This window comes from Leuciscus leuciscus (genome assembly GCF_965113295.1).
Source record: "Leuciscus leuciscus genome assembly, chromosome: 3".
Lineage (NCBI taxonomy): Eukaryota > Metazoa > Chordata > Actinopteri > Cypriniformes > Leuciscidae > Leuciscus > Leuciscus leuciscus.
The window spans coordinates 34028319-34049865 of record NC_138727.1 but is presented as its reverse complement, the minus strand read 5'-3'; the positions used below and the strand labels follow the sequence as shown (position 1 = coordinate 34049865).

Below are 21547 nucleotides of genomic sequence, written 5' to 3'. Positions count from 1 at the left end.
TGTATTAATCATTCACGTCCCAGTGCTGTGCTCTCTTTGAAAAGAGACGGACAGGCCTTTTTAGAAAAGGTCAACCTTTCAAATGGCCGACAGGGAACGAGAGAGCGTTAAGAGATCATTAATCACTCTTTGATTGACACAGAAGTCTTTGTATCGTAACTACAGCAATGTAACCATGCTGACTGTTTTTTTAATTACACTCATTTAAAATGAATTGACCATCTTTGATGATTGTCACAGCTTTTTCATCTTGAAAAGGACAGCAGGACCAGAGCAAAGCTAAATGAGATCAAAATTCAGCAGTTTTTTAAAACATTTTTAAGCCAAACTTCTTACAGCAAAAACTTATTTCGTCAAAAGATATTTGCACTTGTGACTTTTTTAATTTATAGTACCATTCAAAATTATCGGGTCAGAAATAACTTTTTATTTTTAAAGAAATGTATGCTTGTATTCAGCAAGGATGCATTTTGATCAAAAGTGACAGTAGTGACAGTAAATAAATGTAAATGTATGATGTTATAAGTTTTATATGTGACCCTGGATCACAAAACCAGTCTTAAGTAGCACGGGTATATTTGTGGCAATAGCCAACAAAACATTGTATGGGTAAAAATTATCGATTTTTCTTTTATGCCAAAAATCATCAGGATATTAAGTAAAGATCATGATCCATGAAGATATTTAGTAAATTTACCACCTTAAATATATAAAAAAATGTATTTTTGTGAGTGGATGCAGCACAATCGCCTATAGAAATGGACAACTTTAAAGGCGATTTTCTCAATTTTTCTGCACCCTCAGTTTCCAGATTTTCAAATAGTTGTATCTTGGCCAAATATTGTCATATCCTAACAAACCTAATATCAATGGAAAGATTATGTATTCAGCTTTCAGATGATGTATAAATCTCAATTTAAAAAAAAAATACACATAAGACTGATTTTGTGGTCCAGGGTCACATATTTCAAATAAATGTTTATTTTTTTTTACTTTCTATTCATCAGAGAATCCTGAAAATGATGTATCATGGTTTTCACAAAAATATTAAGAAATATTTATTTAGCACCAAATAAGCACATTAGAGTGGTTTCTGAAGGATCATGTGACACTGTTAACAGGAGCAATGAGTGTTAAAAGTTCAGCTTTGCCATCAAAGGAATAAGTGACATTCTAAAATATATTAAAATAGAAAATCGCAAATTGTAATAATATTTCACAATATTAATGTTTTATTGTATTTTGATCAAATAAATGATGCCTTGGTGAAAATAAGAGACTTCATTTAAACATCTATATTTAAATGTGAATCTTTTCACAGTATAGTGGACAGAGTGGAAAGATTTATAGTGCATGTTTAATATTATATTATATTATATTATATTATATTATATTATATTATATTATATTATATTATATTATATTATATTATATTATATTATATTATAATAGTTGTTCCTTGCGTTTCCCTGTATCACTGAACTATTGATGATGGGGGTTAGCATGAGCATATACTTTCACAGTGTAGAGGACACCAGGACACCAGGTCTCAGTGACATTATTACAGCACAGAATCTGCAGAGCTTACAGTGGAGAGAAGCCAAGAGAATAGTCAACGAAACAATGGAACAGCACAAACTAACCTGTTCCTTCAAACAGAGAAAGTAGAGGGGAGAGAGGCAGAGAGATAGGTAGAGAGATAGAACCCCCATAGGATATGTCTGTGCCAGAGTAAACAAAACACACGCCGGTCTCCTAATGCTAGAAAACAAATTAAATGGCGGGTAAAGTCTCCCCTGACTGGAAAAGGTGTGTTCCATCTGGCTATGGGAGAAGAACGAAAAAGTATTTGATTAACATTACATACCCTGACCTAACAGAAAGAACTAGGAAAATACATTGTGGTAAATACTAATTGGAGAGGTATGTGACCCAGGATATTATAGCATGAATTATTGATTTGATTGGAGGTATGCACCAGCCTCTTACTGCAGGAAAAAAGAAACCCCAAGTGGTGTTTACTGTTGAGACGAACTCGCTTTCTTTGACATCATGAGCACCTGTGTAAGAGCAGAACTAATATGAAGATGTGCACAGCAACTCCATTGGGAAATCATTTTATAGGCTATAGGTCATTTTACACAACCTCAAATAAATAAATAAATGATAAAAAAAAGACAGTCAGCCTCTGGTTCCTCCACTACACCACTTCCACTCTATACAGCTCAAGACAGTATAGTCAGCCTCAGAAAAAGGGCAGTGATTGAGCATCAATCATTCTGTTCTTTATCATGAAATTGATTTAATAATAGTAGCTCTACTATTAGAAGCTCTTTTTGGGCTGCGAGATCACACTTGGTTGCTTTATTCAAATTGCTTCTAGCCCTTTGACTGGTTTTAATGTCTTGGAAAATCCCTCTATAGTACTCACAAGAATGAAAGGAGGTGAAATTGAATTATTAAGACCTGTGTTAATAATTACCTTCTAAGAAATTCTCTGCATGTACATTTCGGATCACTAATGCCATCTCAGTGGCTTGTTTTTATTAAATTTAATTATAAGAAACTTTTTTTTTTCACACAAATCATGTGGATTGGATTAACCTGAGATAAGTAATGTTTGAATTGGTGGGAAATCTCTTTTTAAATAACTGTATGCAAACCCATCCTTAGGGCCTAAACCGAACGGACTGAGGGGTGGAGGGTTGCCCACTTCTGCTACCTCGTATGGCCCTGATGGTACATTTACCTTATGTACATAATGCAAGGGAAATTATGTATAAGGTACAAAGGTCACAGGAAAATATTACTTACCCCATTCATTGGGTAGGTCTTCCAGCTTAGTTCTCCCAGCACAGCAGTAGTGTCCAAGAGAACAACTATAGAGAAAAAAGATGACAACTAGGTCAACTATAAAAGTCTCCAAAAGCACAATGAATCAATGGACCAGTTGCATAAACATAACCGCTAAATTGAGACAGTTTCTTAAGAACTAGTCTGGCCAAATAGCAATTAGTTAGGGCTAATTGGTCTTACTTTTCAGATTCAGATTAGATCAATCTACCTTTTGATGTAACTGACTAAAGAAAAAAAAAAAATAGATGACTAATTTGTAAGACAACTGGCCACATATTAAAACACTACGGCCACATGAAAAACTACAAAACAAAACAAATTTTTTTTACAAAAAAAAAAGTTTATGTAGGACATTTCAAAAAAAAAAAAAAAAATTATAATATGTTCTAGAATGTATTACAGAATAATAATACATGCTAAAGAAACAGTTCACCAAAATTTAAAATTCAGTCTGCTCAGTGTTCAGTCGGAAATTTTAATTAACATAAAACAAAAAAAATGACAAAAATACACCACAAATTATCATAAAATGGGTCCATGGAACTTGTGCACTATATTAAAAAACATATGAAGTCATAAGAAATAAGAAAGTCATAAGAAATAAAAATATATATATTTTTAAATTCATTTAATTTTGACATTTTCACTTCATGAAAATTCATGAGGTAACTTTGTTTTATTTGTGAAGAAACAGATAGTCAGATAGTTTCAATGAATCTGTTGATCCATAAAAAAAAAAAAATTAAGCAGCCTAAATGATTAGTCAAAAAAACAAAAAAAAAACAAGCTATGGCGTATAGCTTCAGAAGATTTGGAATAAAAGTTGTATGTGTAACAGAGGCCAACTATAGTAACAGCTGTGTGAGTAACCTCACAACCTCACTCAAGAGGCGCATTAGCGACTGGGATGAGTAACCGTAGGGGTTACATATGGACTACTTCTATGATAATTTTATGGTGATATTCTTTTTGAAGCTTAAGTCTCCAGTCTCCTTTCACTATGCATGGAAAAAAGTGCCAGTACATTTTTCAAAAGAAAAGAAAAAAATTAACAAATTCAAAACATTGTGAGTATGAAAAGAAATTTCAAAAAAAATAAAAAAAATAAGCAGCTAAAAAAAAAACCACCCAAACACAATTAAGTTGTTGATGCCAACTTAAAGCAATTTATTAAGATTCAAGAAATGAGCCTTACAAGATTAAAGTACCAACAATCAGGCAGTGAGACTCTTAATGGATCCCTTGAGTCTGACATCATTAACAGATACAAAATACACTATGGCAAAAACCACAGCAGAAGAATACAAATATTACAAATACCGCATTTAGTCTGCATGCTTATAAAATGTGGTCTTTGAAGCTAGTCACAACAACTGCCCCCAGCAGGTGATTCATCTGTTCAACAAAATAAAAAAATTGCTCACCCACATGTGCCAGTTTGATATGATGAATGTGCAATTTCCTTTGTCTCAACACCCAGGACTTAATTACAAAGCCTATCAATAAGACTGTGTCATGGGCGTCATATTCTCATCACACAAAGTCTGGGTATGTGTCATTCTCTCTTCTACTTCGCCAAAATTCCATATTTAAAGTTTTAAACATACTTCAACAGTAAGTATGTCTTTTGATTTTGGTCTCTGTACAAGTGATCATTATTCTCACTCAGCACAGCGGTCGGTGTGTAAGACAGCTTCTGAATATGTGTTGTAATACTGAGTTAATAATCAGCTTATCCGTCTGTGTTGTCAAAGAGTTAACGTAATGATCCTCGAAGAGTGCCTGTCTGTAGAGAGTCTGCAGACAGGCTGAGCACTACTGTTCGCCCTGATCAAATTTGCTTGACAATCCCTGATAATTCTGCCTGGAAGTGATGGATCTATTCTACTAACACACCCAAACAGAAAAATGTGAATTAGAGGATTAGGCACTTTGGCCACTCATTCTAAATCACATTACACCTCTGTCTAGACCCAGTGTCTCTGTCTTGAGTCATATTATCCCTAAATTTCCGCACTTACTTTCTCCCTTACAATGAAGGAAGATTAAACATGTCTGCAAGCATAACAGGACAGAATGATCAATTTGTAATGACTTTATTAAGAGATATTTACCAGATTAGGCCTAAAGCCAGTCAATGATGCACATTGAATTGGTGAACGTTTGGTCTCAATTCTTGAATATGAATTAGACATGAGATATTTTTTGTCAAAACCACTTATTTGACATATAAAAAGTGCACCCACCCATGATCCTTTGAAAATCATTAAAAATTCATAATTGGGATACAACACGGTTAAACTTTAACCCTTTCACACTCACACGTTTAAAATGTTTAATGTTTTTTTTTTTTTACGTGACCATTTTTAAAGAATGAATCACATTCTTCTTTCCATGGTGACACATAAAACCTGTCCCGTGATGCTCGTTTTAGTTTTCATTTAATTTTTGCTTTATTCTTATTCAGCAAATTCATACATTTCTTAAACTAGTTAATATTATATTGTGATTCTCAAATGTGTAAATATGTCATTTGTTTTGGGTTGTCATTTGAGTAAAATAATTTAAATGCATCTTTCAGTAGCATTTCATCATCTTGTTTCATTCATCCACTTCTCCCAAAAAACTAACATGAAGGTGAGTGGCTGGTGAACTGAAAGAAGAATAGAGTGAAGGTCATACTGTGTTTGATGTGATTATTATTATTATTATTATCTTTTAATTTTTTTATTTATTTTTTACTTTTAGCATACATCACCATGTGATGCACCTGGACACATCACTGATGTTTCCTGGGGTCATCTGTGTTTTGGGTCTTTCAACTATCCACCCTTGCCCAGGCCACCTAGCCGGGGTTGATCAAGCCCTGACTTGTGTCCAGGTAGCACTACCCCATCCACAGCTCTCCTCTCCTGATCGATAGCCATCTTGAAGCAACTTCTACTGTCTCTGTGGCAGACTTCAGGCCATTTTGTTTCCTGGCCCCCTTGATACCCAGCATATTATAGGCCCTGCTGAGTTACTGGGCTGCGAACCCTCTGTATCCCACCTCGATGGGCTCGCACCTTGCTCGCCAGCCGTTACTTCGACACTCTTGTACCAGCTTGCTGTACTTAGTTCTGTTCCTCTCACTGGCCTCCTCGATACGGTCCTCACAGGGAACAGTAAATTCTAAGACTATAATTTACTTGGAGGACTCTGAGATATTTACCATATCTGGCCTTAACGATGTTATAGCAACAGTTTCTGGAAACTTAAGCTGCTTTCCCAGGTCAACCTTCAGCTCCCAGTCCTGTGCTGATGTTACCAGGCCAGATGAGGTGGTCCTAGCTTCTGGTGTTACCTTCTCCCCAACCCTAACAAAAGTGATGGTCTTCTTCACTGGGTGAAGGTGCTTTTACAGTGGGAAATTATGCTGGAGATGGTGTCTGCTATGGCCTTCAAGACATTGTCATGACACCAACGATAGCGCCTCTCACTCAGTGCTTTTGGACAGTTGCAAGTTGGTTACTCTGCCTTCCCCCCGCAGAACAAGTTTGACGGTCTTGTTAGTACACCGTAGACAGCCTGGATTAAGCCCAAGTAACTTTTCGCTCGAGCGTACACTTCCTCGAGCAATGCCTACATCTCATCCTGGAGCTGAGATCTCGTGTCCTTCCTCCATATCTTGCCGTATTGAGATGACGTATTGCTACCCGAGTCTGCTCTTCCTTGAGCCACTTTGCCCACCAACGTGACTCAGCATCATCCACAACCTCAGATGCCTTCCATTTCTGCCCTGTCCTGACCTCAATCCTAGCCTGAGAGACTTTTGACTCATGGAATTACAGCACCTCCCTAGTACAAGTCACCATGAATTCTTCATTTAGGCTGCTTAAGGGGAGTTTCAGCTTGTTGACTTGCCTGTATAAGGCGATGCTACGCAGACTTCAAGGTAGTCCCAGCCACATCCTTAAGAACCTGCTGATTCTCCTTTTAAAGCCCTCCACTGTGGTGATAAGGACCTCATAGATTAGAAGAGGCCAGAGAATCATTGGTAGGATACCATGCTGATATATCCAAGCTTTGAATTTGCCAGGTAGGCCTGACTTGTCCACTGCAACTAGCCAGGCTTCTAGCTCTTGGTTGCTGGTTCGGATGGCTGTCGAGTCTTTCAGGCTACAGTCGAATATCTTCCCCAGGCTCCTAACTGTTTTTTTTTTTTTTTTCATAATGGATTATATCTGAGTGTTGCCAAGTGTAAAGAAGAACACCCTTTCTTCAACACCAGGGATCTGGATTTTGCCGGCTTGAAGCTCAAGCCAAGTCATCAGCTCATCAAGGCCCTTCAGGATCCACCTACTCCCTGGAACAGATGCTGTTGTCATTGTTAGGTCATTCATGAAAGCCTTAATCAATGGTTGTCGGATGCCAGATTTTGAGAAGGGGCCTCTACACTGCACCTCAGCAGACTTCACTAGCATGTTCATGGCAAGTGCAAAAGGGATCACTGAAATGGTACATCTAGTGATAATTCCTTTCCTGAGCTCATGCCACTCCAAGATAGTTCAACACTGAGCAGTGAGATGTTCCTGACTTGATCGATGTTCTTTGAGTCTTCCTCCTTCTGAATCCACACCCCTTCCACATACCTCCACTGGTAGGCTACCTTGTCCCTCCTCCAGATCACCTTTAAGATCCTCCATAGCCTGTTGAGTAGCCAGTAGCCAGTTTTTTATAAACCCTATAAGGTACCCCGCTCTGCCTTGGGGCTGAGCTTGTTCTTGCTTTCTTGATCACCTCCTGGGCCTCCTTCCAACTGGGCTCCTTACTGTCAAATTCCACAGTTGGTGCCGGTGTAATGATCAAGGCCTAATGCTGCGTTCACACCAAACGCGAATAGAGCGTCTGGCGCGAGTGATTTCAATGTTAAGTCAATGTAAAGACGCATTTACGCGCGTCTGGAGGTCCTGCGGCGGGAATGAGGCGTTTAGCGCGGCGGACGCGAATTCGCCTCATTCGCACGTCCACTTCGCGCAAATTACGCGAATTGAGCATCTGCCGCGATACCCGCTTTACGCACAAATGATTTTATTTGGTGCTTTTTGTGCATTCACGTGTTTGACGTCTGACGCCCGAGTTGAAATATCTGAACTTTGCCGTCTGTTCGCGCCGCGTTGACCAATCGGGAGCCTGCTTGCTGCTGTCAAGTGGTGAAGTGATGGGATAAACTCCCGCCCGGAGTCACTCATTCAAAATGGATGAGCAATAGCAGAACATAATATTCAATATAGCAGTTAACTGAGTATCACTAGAAAGAGAGTATATACTGTAGTGAGTATCACTAGAAAGAGCACCAACAGTGGTATCCGTACCACAGATTGAAAAACATTGATAGTTTTTCAATATGTAATATACTGTATTTAAAATTTCATATACATTTTCTAACCGAAGACAGATGGACAGGCGCTCTGCAACTGGGATAGAGTGCCTGTAGTTGGTGTCCTGAAGGGTGATCCTCGCTCTGGCGGATTTCGCCTCAGACGCGTGTCAATTTTGCTTCAAACTTTTGCTTTTTACGCGCGTCAATTTCGCTCTGGACGTGCGAATGGATTCAAAATGTTCAAGCGTCCAACTAGACGCAGTAGACGCGAATTTGACGCGCTATTCGTGTTTGGTGTGAACGCACAGTTACAAGGGCCAAGGGCCAGATCCCTGGCTTCATCACTAAGGGTTTCTCTAAGGTGGTGGTCAATCTCATCTTTGGGGCTAGTAAGGTGGCCGCTCCGCTTCTGCCCTAGCTGCTGTTTTGTAAGTCCAAATGGATTTGCTAGAAAGCCAGCTTGCTCCCTAGCTCTCTCTTTCCTTTGCCTCTTATGCCACTCAGCCCTCCTGAAGGCCACAAGCTTCTTGTGGAAGATGTTACACAGCTCTGCAAAAGGTCCCTTCTACTCCTCTGTCGCTGCCTTGAACCTCCGCCTCAGACTCTTCAGCCCCTGCCTCAGCTGATAGATCTTGACTGCCCTGTTGTTCTTAATATTGGGGTGTTTCACTGCTCCCTTCTCCTCTAGCCCAAATCTTTCAGTTGCTAGGCTGACGATAATAGTAGTCATTGTCTGGAGGAGTTGATCAGCATCACCCTTGGTAGTTGCCTCCAAAATGGCATTGGCATCTTTGTCAAACTGGAGCCACTCCTTCTCCTTGTAAGTTTAGGGCCACTTAACCCATCGAATTTCAGATGCTCTGCATGGGTCTGGAGCTTGAGTCACCTGGAGGTTCAGAGCACTGTGGTTTGACTCCGGGCCTTGCTCCTCTTGCGTCTCACAAGACATATTTTCTGAACACTGTGACTCTTGCACCATCTGCACGCATTTCATCTTGGCCTGATTGATCTTCAGGCCATGCAGGTTCTTGCACACCTTGCGGCACATACATTCCACACTCGTCATCGTATGCTATCATGTTATCACATGGTGTCATATTAAGTTCGAAAAGTTATTATTTTGATTATTATTGCCGCTTGCTTAGACATCAGTGTGTATTTTAGAAATGACAAATGTTTTTGCTAGTTTTCATGTGTATTTAAGATTTATTTTTTGTCATTTTTGCCTTTATTATAATAGGACTGTAAGCAGACAGTAAGCAAAGCGGGAGAGAGAGGAGGGACGGGATCGGGAAAGCCAGGACCCGTACTCAGGTCGCCCGAAGCGCAACGGCACTATATGTTGGCGCACTGTCCACGAAGATGCCTCCACCGACTCTTATGTGTATTTTAATGTCTGAAAATTTAAATAGAATAAATATAGACCCATATTGATTAAATAAAATAATTTGTGTGAGAGGGGATTTTGAAAAGGGACCTAGATCATGTGAGTCTCAGACCTCCACAAGAACTAGCTACAGTATGTGCAGTCACCATCATTTATGGGCATATTTCAATCCCTGTCTCATCCCCCTCCACAGGAGTGGTCATATGATCTTATAAGCAACTGTCTTTAACCCACAGGCATATTTAGTACCTGGTATTCCTGTAGCACAACCACCATCAGAGCCTCAATGATGGACATGTTAATTGCTAGTTCAACATAGAAAACCTAAACCTATTCTTCCCAGGTTGACAGTGATAAAGAGTCTGATTTAGCCTTGCTGAAAATGGCTCTACATTTGTCTCTCAGGGGTACATGTTCATCTCACTGAGCAGTGACTACAAACTAGCACATTGTGCCATTGTACAACAAATACTTAGAGTAAGAATTCATTCCACACACAAAAAAGTACAGAACAATCAAAAATCATGACTTTAAGATTGTTTTCACACTGTGGTAATTTTGCATTATCTGTAGCTATGTGCGTGTGTATGAAGAGAACAAAAAAGAAAAGTTTGCATATGTATTTTCCCACATTTTATTAAAAAATATATATATATATAATTATATATATCAAAAAAATTAAAATAATTCTGCATCTAGAGCCTCTTTTAAAGCCAAAAGTGAAAGGCTTCAATTGGTAATATGTTGGTACATTTTGGAATAATGGTTCTCAACCAGGGGTCTGGGGCCCACCAGGGGGCTATAGCAAACCTCCAAGGGGATGACAAAAGAAGTATTTAAATTGATCAATTATTATTAATATGTGTATATAAAAAAAAACTCTAATCTGAAATAAAGAGCATACAGCTTCAGAAACTTGCACTTAAAGACCCCCTGTGGTAAAAATCTAGTTTTTAATGTTGTTTATATGTCTAAATTCCTATTCACACCGCATAGAAAAGCGCCTGATCAGTGTGTTACCCCTGTCAGCATCTGTTGCCGTTGGTCGGAGTATGTTTACACCTGAATGAACATATTCAATCAGTGTTTGTCACTGTATTTTGGGGCAGTGTTAACATGACAGTTATTTTTCATAAAATTCTAAATCCGACAGCCAACTTGCTTGTTGGTGTTTGTCTGTGCGGTGTGAAATGGCCTTATGTGGTGTTTTTAATATACTTTAAGACAAACCATGTGCAAATTCATAAGTCAACACCATTGTTGAGTATTTACAACTTAAAACTGAAGTGAACCAAAGATAGTCTCAAAAAAGCGATTTGAAATCGCTGGTGTTTATTACGTTAAAAACTACCTTGTAACCAATCACGTCAACGTGTGATCGTCAACGAGTGGATTTCTGAGCTGGTGTGAGTGAGTAAAGACAGGGCTAGTTTGCATATGCATGGTACCGCATATATTAAATGAGGCAAGGGTGTAGAGTTACATTCAAGCTATTTTAAGGCATGAAGACATTTTTTTTACAGGAAAAAAAACTTTAAAGTGTAAAAAACTTTACATATGTAATTTTGGTGATCAAAGTAAATGAGGTAAGAAAAATAAACTTGTTTTCCCTTTAAATTTAAAGTTAATTTTTCTGACCCCATTGACATATTGATTGATTGATTGATTTTTATTTTATAAAAAAATTAGTTTTATTATTTCCGACTAATATATTAAGAAAACTATTTCAGTGTGAAATTATTAAAGTGACCATGAAATCACGAAGACTATTCGTACTTTTTATGGAATATTCAACCCGATCTCACAGAAATTGTGTACGTATTTTATGAGGTGGCTAATTCGTACAAATTCATTCGACCTCACTCATACGAATTCGTACGTTTTTTTCTAAATTGTACATATTTTACGAGTTGCCCAATTCGTATGAATGACCTACCCCTGGCCCCGCCCCTAAACCTACCCATCACTGGAGTTTAGACAAATCATATGAATGAATTCGTACGAATTAGCCACCTCGTACTCAATCGTACGAATTCGTATGAATTGGTTGTGAGATAGCGTTTGAATATTGCAGTATTTATTTTAAATATATATATTTTTTGCCCTCATGTATTGAAGTAAAATAATGCCAAATGTTTTGGAAACAAAAAAGCCTGTTGAATTGCACTACTTGAAAAAATATGCATTGCATTAACCATGCTTGCATTTTAATGCATTGTATTTTTAGGGCTTGCATTTTTTTGGGCTGAAATTCAGCATGGTTGAATATTTAAGCTGTGAATATTTCAATTCAAACACATTTTCATTATTAAAAATTCAATAATCCATATTCACCTTTCATATTTCACTTCCAAAATATTCAAACTATTAAAAATACAACTATAATATTCAACAGGATATATAATATGTCTTGAATCAGCCTGAAGGGGTTGTTATTCGCTATAACGACCGCCTCTCTATACATTATCTCGCTTATTACATGGCTACCTACAAAATAAATAAATAATTTCACACAAATTATTGATTTAAAAAGGAGTTTATTGATTTAAAAATGATTGTATTGCTTCCGCCAAAGAAAATAGTCCGTTCCGCGTCCATAGCAACGCGCTGTTTTTCATGGCAACGGTGTGTTATAGTTCGCAGCGGTCTGTTATCAAGAAATAACAGACCGCATTCTACATTGGAATTCATCCAAGCCATGTAATAAAGTGAAATAAAATACCAAACTCGCACCTTATTGGAGATGTAGGCTGTAGGCCTACTATATAGGCTACAGGCAAGCAGATGGACTCAGAATATGAACTTAACGCGCAAAGTTTCATGCTCAGCGTTTCCCAGTGATAAACTGGCATAAAATCAACACTTGATCAATTAATACTAACACTTTCTCTTTTGTTCTATTCTATTTTCCATTCATTTTCTTATTATCACTGTAAAGCTGCTTTGAAATCTGTATTGTAAAAAGTGTTATAAATGAAGGTGACTTGACTTGACTTGAAAAAATGAAGCCCTACATTTTTCTTGTTTGAGAAGCTGTTTCACTCAGATACACACCATAATAGGGGAGAAAAGACTATCACAACTTCCATTTCATGCCGACTTTGTTTAAATGAATTGTGGTTAATTCATATATTGTATCTACACTTCCAGTTTCAGTTGAATTCAATTCAATAGAAATTCCAGAAATATGCAGGTGGGCCTTTAAATATTGATAGTGATGGACCAAGTCAAATTGGTTGAGAACCATTGGTTCTTGATGCAACAAATTCTGGCTCCCATATAAAAAACTATGTGGTTGTGGCGAGCAGGACGAGGCCGAGGGCCGTGAGAGAGCGGCACGAGGCCGGTGGCGTGATTAATGATGAGCAACACCTGCGCGACGCACCGGTCTCGTATCTCTCACGGAGGAGCGGAAGCATAAAAGGGGGAGCGACAACAGTGGAGATCGAGAGGAACAGGCCAGGACTTATGTTGTGTTTTGTTTATGTTTTATTATGTGACAGCAGTTGTCCGTGAGGGGCTGCTGTCTTTTACTTTTGTTTTGTATTTGTTTTATTTTTGGTATTAAAATCTGTTTGAATGTTCGCCGGTTCCCGCCTCCTTCTTCCCATAACATCTAAACTCGTTACATTGGTATTCATAGTGAATTTCATAATGAAGTCGTTTGACAATAGAAAGAAGGGGAGAGATGTTCATTGAAAACTGTACAACAACTTGAAATTAAGATAGTATGGTAAATTCAAATGACCAGCCATTAGAAGTAGATAATAGAACTGGCAAGGGTAATAATGCAAATGGCAAGATGCTTTCCAGATGGGGCAATTATTGATGGTCTTATTAGAAAAAGCAGAGCGGGATGTCTTGCTGCAGCTGGATCTTTATAACTGGTGTTGACAAGATCCGCAAGCTTTATTTCAAACCAAATCAACTGCTGAATATTTGTTGTCTCACTCCCTCCGCCTCAGCAGGAAGAGTGAGATATCAACAGAGACACATCAGAAGTGGCAGCTAGCGCCTATGTCTGTCTGTAAAAATCTGGAGTCCCTAAAGTAGGCCACATGGAAAGGAGGAAAGTATAAAAAGAAAAGGCGGAGAGAGAAAAACCTTGAGTATCTGGGCTGTCTCTATAGTTTAGATGTTTCTTTGATGTATCATGTAAGAAGATCTGGATCTTGATGTTTTTAAGCTCTATGAGTTGTTGAATGGATCCTAGTAGAACATCCCATAAAGTGACACATTTAAATGTAAAAACAAAATCTAAACCCGTTCAGAGTGAATTAAGCTTTATGATATGCATATAAACAATATTTCTTCCGATCTAAAATTATTGCAGTGAAGCAGATCTACAGGATTACCAAAGAAAGGCACCAAAGACATAAAGTTTATTGTTGGATTATAACTGAGGCTTCTCTATTTACTGTCTGAATCAAAGAATGGAAGGGAAGATATTTTCAAATGATCAAAAGTACCAAACACTGATGTAAAGAAAAGTAGTTATTAACAATTAGGGACAAGTTTGGATGTAAATATTGTTTTATTCTGGTTCCTCTTATCAAGAGTCAGTAGCTCCACTAATTTAAGCATCATACTTAGTAAAAAACATATTAAAACGTATTCTTAAATTTAGTGAAAAAGCAGCAACATCAAACATGGAGTCTGTAATGTTAGCTAAATGGGATATGATTAGATTGGTATGCTTGTCAATTTCTGCTTTTGGTAGCAATGATGTAGTATTGATTGGTCATTGATCTTCAGTCAAGGGGGAATGAATCCAGATTGCATGGTGTAGCTACTGCCATTTGTCCTTAAATAATCATGGCCATGAAGACTGATTCAGGCTATAAATCAAATCATTTTCGTATCCACTATTGGCCAATACTGACAGGGACACTAGAAACTAAAACTTTTTTAAACAACATACAGTATAAAACAACCGCTTGCTATTTAAATGTATTTTAAAAATGTCATTTATTCCTGTGATGGCAAACCTAAATTTCCAGCATCATTACTCCAGTCTTGATCCTTCAGAAATCATTCCAATATGCTGATTTGGTGCTTACAAAACATTTATTCTTTTCAGCATTTGTGCTGTTTAATATTTTTGTGGAAATCATTATACCTTTTTTCAGGAGACTTTGATGAATATAACGTTATTCTGAATACATAGAGTTAAGTGCTTTACTCAAAGTCACAATGGTGATAGTGGATGTCAATTCTCCAGATGTAATTCTCCAGTTCATGGGTCAATCCCACTTAGAACTCAATTCCTGAAATATTGATATTACGACATTAAGCTCTGGACTCTTTCAGTGGCAAATCAATCAATTATGCAATGGCAAAGTTTTTCATACTGTTGAAGTGCTCTTCACAATTATCATACTTCAATAAGAATGACTATGAGCTCATGAAGAAGAAAAAAATAACTTATGAGCTTTTTATCACTGCATGGAGATATTTTTCTTTATTGTATAAAATTCAAACATCAGTCACAATAAATTAATTATATAATACTCTGGACTAGAACCAACAGTGAACTGGCTCACTAAGCTCTGACATTTAGCCCACTGTAAAAAAAAAAAAAAAAATCCCCAAGTCAAAAATTTCTAGTGACTGATAACATCTAAATTGTTCAATTAGTCTGACGTATTATTTCTCATTGAGCCAATGTTAACAGACTATTGCAACAAGAATTGCACTTGGGCCAATTAAAAAATTTAGATGTAACCAGTCACTAGAAAATTTTGACTTGGAGAGGTTAGAAATGTTTTACAGTGCAACAATCTAAACAAACTCATTTGAATCTTGGCTCAAGGAGATAATAATGGTTGGAAAGAGAAAAAAAAGGTGTGTGCATGTGAGAGTGTGACAAGAAAGCAGAGATCCATGCAACTCATGTTCTCTCTTTTTTTTTTTCTTTGAGATGAGAGATGAAGACGAGAAAGGTGACATTTGGAATTTGAATGTCACAACCAGAGAAAAATGGCCCTTTGTCGAACGCTTGAGATAAATTGATCTGATAAGGACAGCACTGCATGCATTAGTGGTCTTTAGCCAGGCATTTAGTGTGTCTGAGACGATGTGGAGGAGTAGGAAAAGGAGGCGCAGGGGTTCAGGCTAAGATCACATTGCACAGGCAGGCCCTGGAAATGTCAAGGTGCAATTTACAAACTGATTCCAGCGACAATAGAAAGTCAATAGAGAGGCACGAGCAGGTCTGTGTGCCACAGTACCCAAAAGAAGCTCATCTCTTCCGTCACTTACACTGTAAGAAATCGTTATGTTTTATTCAGCTTTTGTAAATGTAATCTCTGAGCAAAAGGGTGAATCTATCAGATTTCTTTAAAACCAATACAAAAACGACAAAATAAAATAAGGTGATTTCTCTATGACCTTGATATGATGAAGAGAACAAGAAAGCAGGCAGACACACATAAATACCGCAGGCGGCACAAAGCCGTATCCAGCTTCTTTCTCTCTCTTTGAAGAGCCAATGAAATGTTGAAGGTATAAAAGAGAGACACCTCAGAGGTTTGGCTCCACGGTGTCTATAAAATCAATAAGAGCACTACACGCGGCAACACAAACAGGGCACTGGCCATTAACAGGCCTCTGTTACAGCACACAATTACTGTTTACATAGCACTTTTTCTCAGTCGCTGTAACACACTTTAAACTGCAGCTCCCTGGAGAAAGGAATGTAGAAGTGTATACTTTAACACAGTGCTCTGAACAAAAGAACTAAATTCGAACCTCCTCAAGAAAGTCAACTGTCTGCATCAGAATAGAGGCCAGACTAACTTTAGCAAACTTTGTTAATGAAAACTGTAAAGAAAAATGTTCACTGACAACCTTTTTTTCCACGATCAAGATGAGACGACAATGAAATGACACTGACATCATTAAACTCTAACTGTGTCTATATCAACATACAAAATTGTTGGCGAAAAAAATACTAAAATGTAAAAAATAGAACAAAATCTCTTTATGATTCCTTCAACAAACAAAAATTTAATTAAACCTCTATGTGACAATACACAGTCTTTTTTGTTCTTGTTTTAATATAGAAAAACATAGACAATTTAGAATTATTGGAATTGCAATTAGGGATTTCACTCTTTTAGCTTTTGGGAGAAGCTTTTAAGTTTTCCCAGTTTAACTATGTACAGAGTGTGTTAATTCATATAATAATATTGAGTAACAATTTATTTTGATGGTCCGGTTGATAGATTGACTATTGTTGACTATAGATTGAATATGATTAAAAATAAAATAAAAAGGAAATTTAAGGACCAAGACTAAGACTAAATTAAACAAATAGCTGGCACAATGAACACTAGGACAAACACACATACAAGCTCAAGTTGGTACCAGGGTGGTACCAACAAATATAACAAATATAACAAATATTTGATCATCCTCTTTCCCCACCAATGACAGAATTTTCAATCATTTATGATACAACGCTTCCCCACCATTGATGGAATTTTACGCCAATCCATGTTTTCACTGTTATACGGTAGGGGGCGCTATAGTACACATCTTCTGAAATAGTACAGAATCTCTGGATCAAAACAGAGGTGAAAAATAATCAGAAACAAGTGATGGAAGCATTGCTTATGCACATGTAAAATAACGTGATCATCAACATTAAACAGCATATAAATCAAAACAGCCTAACGTTACCAAATGAAATGTTAATGAATGTGAAGCTTTCTTTCTGTTCTGAATCCGATCCGGATGAAATTTTTGACAAAAATGCAATTTTCTCAGCTTTTTGTTCAAATTTCTGATTTTTTTTTTTTTTTTTTTTGTGTGTGTGAAAATTATCAAAAATGTTGGTGGTGGCTGGCAACTTTCTAAAAAAAACACTGGTGAATTAATAATAGTACATCAAGCATACTAAAATAACACTGTTTGAAGACAAACTTTTGATTGCTGGCATGACAAATGATTGTGTGTAACGTTGTAAAAAAATAAAATAAAAATCCAATTCAGTCATGAACTAAAACACAACATTCTTAAATTCTGAATTTTGTTCAACCCTGTTACAGGAAGCTATAAAAAGCAATATACAAGTCATACGAATTGTGCCCATTTTAGACTGTCCAACATCAAAATGGATTATGCACTTTATCTGCTCAGAATTTGACCACTGACAGGAATATATGAAAAACGAGGAAAAGGAGGTTAAAAAGAAAAACCCTTGTTGAACACTTAAATACCACTCTGGACTGATTAGAGTAAGGCTTGAGAACATTGCTATCTTACAGTGATCTAATACCCATTTTCTAGTTTTTCTTGGTTTGAGATGACAGTTGAGCATGATCGGCAAGAGCAGCCCGTCAAGCATCAGTGCAAAAAGGTGGTTTTAAGCAAGGCTTTTTACAGACCTGCGCTTAAATAGTGACTGGTTTTACAAGGGGGTCAAAGAGGCATTCGAGATTCAGCTACGAGCATGAGGAGGAGAGAAGACAGGGAATTGCTTGACAAGCTTATTCAGACTTCTTTTAAATGGATTTTTAAGGGCTTTGAAGAGTTCTACAATGAATGCCCTGCAAAATGTTCCTTCTTTTTCTTCTTTTTTTTGAGGTAAAGAGAAGCATATGAAATACAAAACCATTTGATTCTTGTGCTACAGTACATAGCAGCCTATTATTATATGGCAGTACAACAGTTGCATTATATTGCGAGGTCATGTAGGGCCATCTCTGTATGCATACTAATTGGATATTATCATCAGTGTTAATCACAAATAGTGTGCAGCAAACCCTCAATTTACATTTTTATAGGTTCACACTGGAAAGGACTGTATCGATCTATTGTTTAATGTGTGATGGTTTAAACTGAGAAAACAGTGACCTGTTAAATAACTGCTTTTCATCCCATGCAGCTCAGGAGAAATAAGATGACTCATAACTGGGAAAAAAGTTTTTAAATGCTGTGCAAGCCAACTCAGATGGTTTGAGTGTTCTCTTTCTATCTTCTGCACATCCCACACAAATATGCTCCCTCTTTCACAACACACAGACATAACATAAGAGTCACTTGTTCTTGTAATGTTCGTATTCAAAATACTGCCATTTACCTAATGACCACTGCGAACTGCGAGTGTAAACAGAAGGGAGGAGTAAGGAGAACAAGCAGGGGGGAAAGGGAACATGAGGAATTGCCATCACTGCAATTCTGTACCTTAGACAGGTGAGACCCAGGAGTGTTGTAATACAGGGTGAGTTGTAACACCATCAGTTTAACTAATTATAAATAATATAAATTAGGGTGACATCACAGTTATACATGCCCATCACCCTCCTGATGTGATTGTAGAAGTTTATGTGTAAACATATAAAAGATTTACTGGACAAAACACAATTTTGAGGTAAGAAGTTACATTTCATGTCTGGTTTAAAATTTGTTTGTGATTATTTTAATTAATGTTAATGAACTGTCAGAAAAAAGAAAAGAAAAAAAAATCTGAAAAATCTGTACAACTTTACCTTTAGTTGCCCTTAAATGGTTAGTTCACCTGAAATTTAAAATGCTGTCAGTAAATACTCACCATCATGTTGTTCCAACCCCGTAAGACTTTCGTTCATCTTCGGAACACAAATTAAGATATTCTTGATTAAATCTGAGAGCTGGCTCACTCCTTCATAGGCTTCCATGTAATTGAAACTTGCCGCCCCAGATAAGTTAGTAAAGACAATGTTTACAACACAACGTACAACACAGAAGCGCTGCGCTGTTACACTACGTGAACTAACTCAGAGGCCTACAAAGAAGAAAATTAATAGTTGAATAAAGTGTTTGTTTTTTTTGTTTTGTTTTTTTGCGCACAAAAAGTATTCTCATCTATTGAAAAAACTTAAGGTTGAACCACTGTAATCACTTGGACTATTTTAAACATTGTCTTTACTAAGTTTTCTGGGTCGGCAAGTTTCAATAACATAGAAGCCTATGGAGGAGTGAGACAGCTCTCAGATTTAATCAAAAATATCTTAATTTGTGTTCCGAAGATGAACGAAAGTCTTACGGGGTTGGAACAACATGAGGGTGAGTTATTACTGACAGAATTTTCATTTTTGGGTGAACTAACCATTTGAGATACTAAATACATTTCAGACTGATGTACTGCCCCAGTAACAAGCTGTTGTACTCCTTTTTGGACTTTTTTTTCCTGGCAGTTTATCATTAGAACCACCAGGTTCTCTTTTTCTAACATCAAAACAAGCTTTTGACAAGGAAGGCAGCACTACTTTTCATTGTATTTCTACTAGAAGCACAAAGATTGCACAAAATGAGACAGCGTCACGGTTGTGAGAGTGACTAACATGCACTCACAAACTGTTTTAGAATTGTTAGCATAATAATTTTTATGTATTTCTGTATTGGTTGCAGTTTTATTTGCTGTTAGTATTGAAGTAAAACAAATTCTTATAGGCCTTTGTTTTTGCAGTTTTGAATAATGAAATGTATAAAATGAAGCAGGTTGGGTTGGAGGTGCATTTTAGATCCAATACATTTTATTTGCACAAATTCATAAATAGAATTTAAAATTCCTATGTTTTCAATTAGTATAACCCACTCAGGAATAGTGACAAGAGCACTGTTTGTACTTGACCTTGATTTACAGAGTTGTAAATGTATAACCTACTTTAATATGACAGACAAATGTGGGAATTTCCAATCAATGTTTGAGAGCGCAAAACACACTGAATGTGTTACAACATTCCCCGGTCTTCCCTATCTTATGGATACCCAGTTTGAGTGATGCTGAGCATATAAGCCTGCAGAACTAGAGAACGACAGTGAACAGTGCGTTTATAATCTTTCCTGCACTGAGCTGCAAACCAAAACAAAGTGCAATGTTCTGAATTGGGTACAAGACAGTGTCATTAGCCTAATAAATATTCTGGTCAAATTGAAAGGCTGAATGCGATTTTAGCATCTCCTTTGCACACAATACGCACAATAAACATACACACTATGCATATGAATAGGCATTATGCTAAGATATTATCAACCTGTTCATTATAACTCACCTTGGTTTGGATGGCCGGGGTCCGACAACATCAATCCCGGTAAAGCAAACACGAAGAACAATCTTTGAAAAGTCATTTTTTTTTTGTATCCAGTGGCGGACGTAAGTCGGTGAGAGTTACTAAAGAAAAGAGTCCACGACAAAATATCCAGTAATCAAATTCATTTAACTATTGTACACGATTGTGCGCGTCAGCCGCCTCGTTCCCCGCATCGCGAAAACGCGGACACAGAGCGACAGAAATGCCAGCCCATTACGCACAACTACCAGCGGCACTTGAAAAACTTACAGAATTTACACATTAAATAGGATAGAGGCTGTGAGATAAGTTATCACTAACGATGTCTGGTTGTCAACACTTGAGATAACGATAGACTAGTTATGTTCTCCAGTCGTCAATATCCATTAACGGGCTTTCCCCCTCTCTAAACGTTAATACGCGCTTCTCTTCTTGACTCTACGTGCTGTCGACACGAGCCTGGCGATACTATCACGCGCATAAACTTGTCGAATCAGTCTCGCGCACACAGACAGTCCTGGTTGGAACGAGAGCTTCCACGATGCTTTCAGTCTTGGGCGCGCGAAACGCGATCCTGAGGTGAAAAGCCCAAGTGAGTTTTGAGGATCTAGACGGAAGACCAGCTCATCAGCACTAGAGGGTGTTCGTTTCCACTCTGTGCTGTCTGTGCCGTCCCGCGGTTCTTTCAAGGCTAGGGAAGTCCGACTTGCTTATTTAAAACATGGCACATAAACAGAAAGTATTTGGTCTGCATCTCCTGTAAGGCAGACGGAACACCGTCAATCTTCATAAGTTAGGCTAGATGTAATTCGTTTCCATCATGATTGACACAACTGCGGTGTGTGTACTTAATTCTACTTTTAAGATGTTGAAAAATTTCTTCGT

General features: G+C 37.5%; 1 protein-coding gene across 3 annotated transcripts in view; it reads right to left on the bottom strand.

Annotated features, from left to right (window-relative positions):
- Positions 1-21305, bottom strand: part of epha6 (eph receptor A6) — a gene marked incomplete at its 3' end in the record, with an annotated part of 171130 nt that extends 149825 nt beyond the window's left edge. For all 3 annotated transcript variants that reach the window (XM_082164013.1, XM_082164014.1, XM_082164015.1), the window contains exons 1-2: positions 20645-21305; positions 2815-2879 (exon numbers count right to left, since the gene is read on the bottom strand). In XM_082164013.1, coding sequence (XP_082020139.1) covers positions 2815-2879; positions 20645-20720 — 141 coding nt within the window. In that variant the 5' untranslated portion in view covers positions 20721-21305. The remainder of the gene's footprint in view (positions 1-2814; positions 2880-20644) is intronic.
- Between the last annotated feature and the right edge of the window lie 242 nt (positions 21306-21547).